Raw genomic sequence first — 2,390 nt, forward strand, 5'->3', positions numbered from 1 at the left:
GATAATTTTTTTTTTTTAACAGGGAGAGGGGCACTGTAAGTGGGTACATTTCATTACTTAGTGCTGTGTCTGAAAGTTCTTTTTTTTTTTCGCTCTGTCTCCGACCCCCCCCTCACTTTGTGATTCCCACACTGCTCTCTACCAGATTTGTGGCTTTTGGCCCACTGCTATGCCGGAAGTGAAGATGATGTTGTGTTGCGTGCTCCCATGGTGGGTACATTGGTTCCTTACGTCGACGTACCCGGAAATAAGGCACAACGCATCGATGCAGTAAGGAAGATGCGGTAAAAAAGTGTGCTGACAGGGGAGAATCGCCTGATAAAGGAACAACACGACTGATGGAAAGAAAACAAACGGCATGGCAGCTGAGCAACAGGAAGGTGATGGATTTAATGAAGTAGGATAGCGGTCGGGTTGTCATGGGCGTAGGAACTTCAGGATTCGCGCATGTCGCTCCTTCTAGGGGATGACTCGTGTCTCTGTCCGTTTTTGGATCTAGTTTTTAACAAATACCTACTTCCTTCGCATGAATGCTCCACTGGTCTCAGGGACAGCAGGCCGTTCCGTGGAATGACAGGGATCGTCCCGTTTATGAATGCATACAAACGGCAGAAATCGATGCAGAGGCCAAAGCTAGAAGCCTGGGGAACTGTGCGACCGTGGATTTGTGTGGAGGAGGAACAAGCGTAAGGGATATTGTCGTCGTCACTTTAGGTCGGTTCAACCCCCGTCACCCTGTCAGTACGGTTGGGAACATATTTTACTTTTTATTTTTTGCAGTGCTCCTTACCCGCTTTCGACATGGCGACGGGCGCGTGACAGAACAATACATCCTTTCCCACGATCCCTGCGGTGAAGTTAGAAATGACAGAAACCATCTGCCACGGCGGGTTGGCACAATGCCCGGGAAAGGGGAGGGGCAGCGGGTTTTTCCTCACCCAAGAATCCTGGTGCCTGTTCTCGACTCAAGCCTGGTTGTCGCGGGCCATCCGCAGCGGCATCGCAGTTTCCCAAAGAGGGCGGTAGTGCTCAGTCTCCTATTCGCATGAATAATGTACCGAACCTTAGCACCACGACGCGATATTTGCTGCGACGCCGGGGTAAGAGAGTACGTTCACAACAGTTAACAAGAATGAGAACGGCGCGGTGGAGTCCTTCTGTACATTCTAAATCGGATGATGTTGTAGCATTTGTCGGCAATTTTTTAACGTCACTGAGAAGACGTCGGGGAGTTGTGGGCGGCTCACTAACAGTCGCACGTTCCCTCGATGTTGCTTACCTCTCCTTTACCTTTGCAGTAGCGTGCTTCCCCCTTGTGGAGCTAGTGGGAAATAGGAAAGGTTTGAGTAAGTGCCCCAACTGAAGTAGAGCGTGCGTGGGGGCCCACTACAACATGTCACTCCCAATTATGAGTGTGGTGCGGATGGCGGTACAAGAACTCCCGCTGTTATCGTTTGCGCCAACCTCGCTGGTGAGCGATGGATGTGTCTTTCTTCCCACTCTCTCGGACTGCTCCGCGTTTGCAGGTTGCAGCATCACATCCGCCACACTGCAGTGCGATGGGACACTGCTCATCAAAGTTGTGCCCGCAATTCTGCGACTCATTCCGTTAAAAGGAATTTCATCATCACACGGCTACTCTTCGTTAGCCGCGGGCGGTTCGCATAGCGAGGCAGTGGCATTACTGAAAGGTCTCCCAACGGTTCGACTACAGGCCGTCTCGCCGGTTTTTCCACTTTTTACGCCCGGAGGTTGTGTGGAATATTTCTCCGCTACGAGCCAGCAGACAACTGCTGCCGTACCGGTACTGACAAATACCATACGGGAACATTTGCGGCGCCTCCGTGCATACGTTCCACAACATTTAGATGAACTCGTTCCGTCAGCACCCTCCAAAGTGTCCTCATGGTTTGTTGTGTCCTACCCGGGTGCGGACGCCGTGCCAGAGCCATGTTTGTTTGTACTTCCGGACGTACTTGTTGTCCGGACAGTAATGTCACAGGTAGGTAGTAGGAAAATTCCGCCTCACCACAAACGTTCCGTAGCCGTCATGGGACAGAGCGGGGTGGCCAAATTACTTGAGGAACTAAAGTGGTCCGGGTGTGCTGTTCGCGTCGTCGACGATGCTAATCATGTTTGTGTTTTGCCTCCAACTCTCACGGCGGCATCGCAGATGAAACAAGTAACCCATTGACAGCCGTGTCATGTCCTCTCCATTTGAACACTAACGTTTGAACTTTTCTCACCCTTGTTTCTTTTCCGCCTCTCTATCGGATCTTTGGTTTATCTGATTATTTTGTTTCTTATACTTTTGTGGTTTCATATGCTCTTCCTGTCATCTGCAAGGGGATTCCACATGCCGGCGTTGGGTAGCAGGTGTCCCCCCCCCC

At 51.1% G+C, this 2,390-nt stretch overlaps 1 protein-coding gene across 1 annotated transcript; it reads left to right on the top strand.

The window, feature by feature from the left end:
* Positions 1-1,393: 1,393 nt before the first annotated feature.
* Positions 1,394-2,194, top strand: TEOVI_000032400 (Adenylate/guanylate cyclase, putative; the record flags this gene model as incomplete). The annotated part of the gene is made up of 1 exon (XM_067221840.1): positions 1,394-2,194. One exon carries the CDS (start codon positions 1,394-1,396, stop codon positions 2,192-2,194), a length of 801 nt encoding a protein of 266 aa, XP_067077941.1.
* Positions 2,195-2,390: the final 196 nt, after the last annotated feature.

This window comes from Trypanosoma equiperdum (assembly GCF_001457755.1).
Source record: "Trypanosoma equiperdum strain OVI genome assembly, contig: ctg_14, whole genome shotgun sequence".
Taxonomy (NCBI): Eukaryota; Euglenozoa; class Kinetoplastea; order Trypanosomatida; family Trypanosomatidae; genus Trypanosoma; species Trypanosoma equiperdum.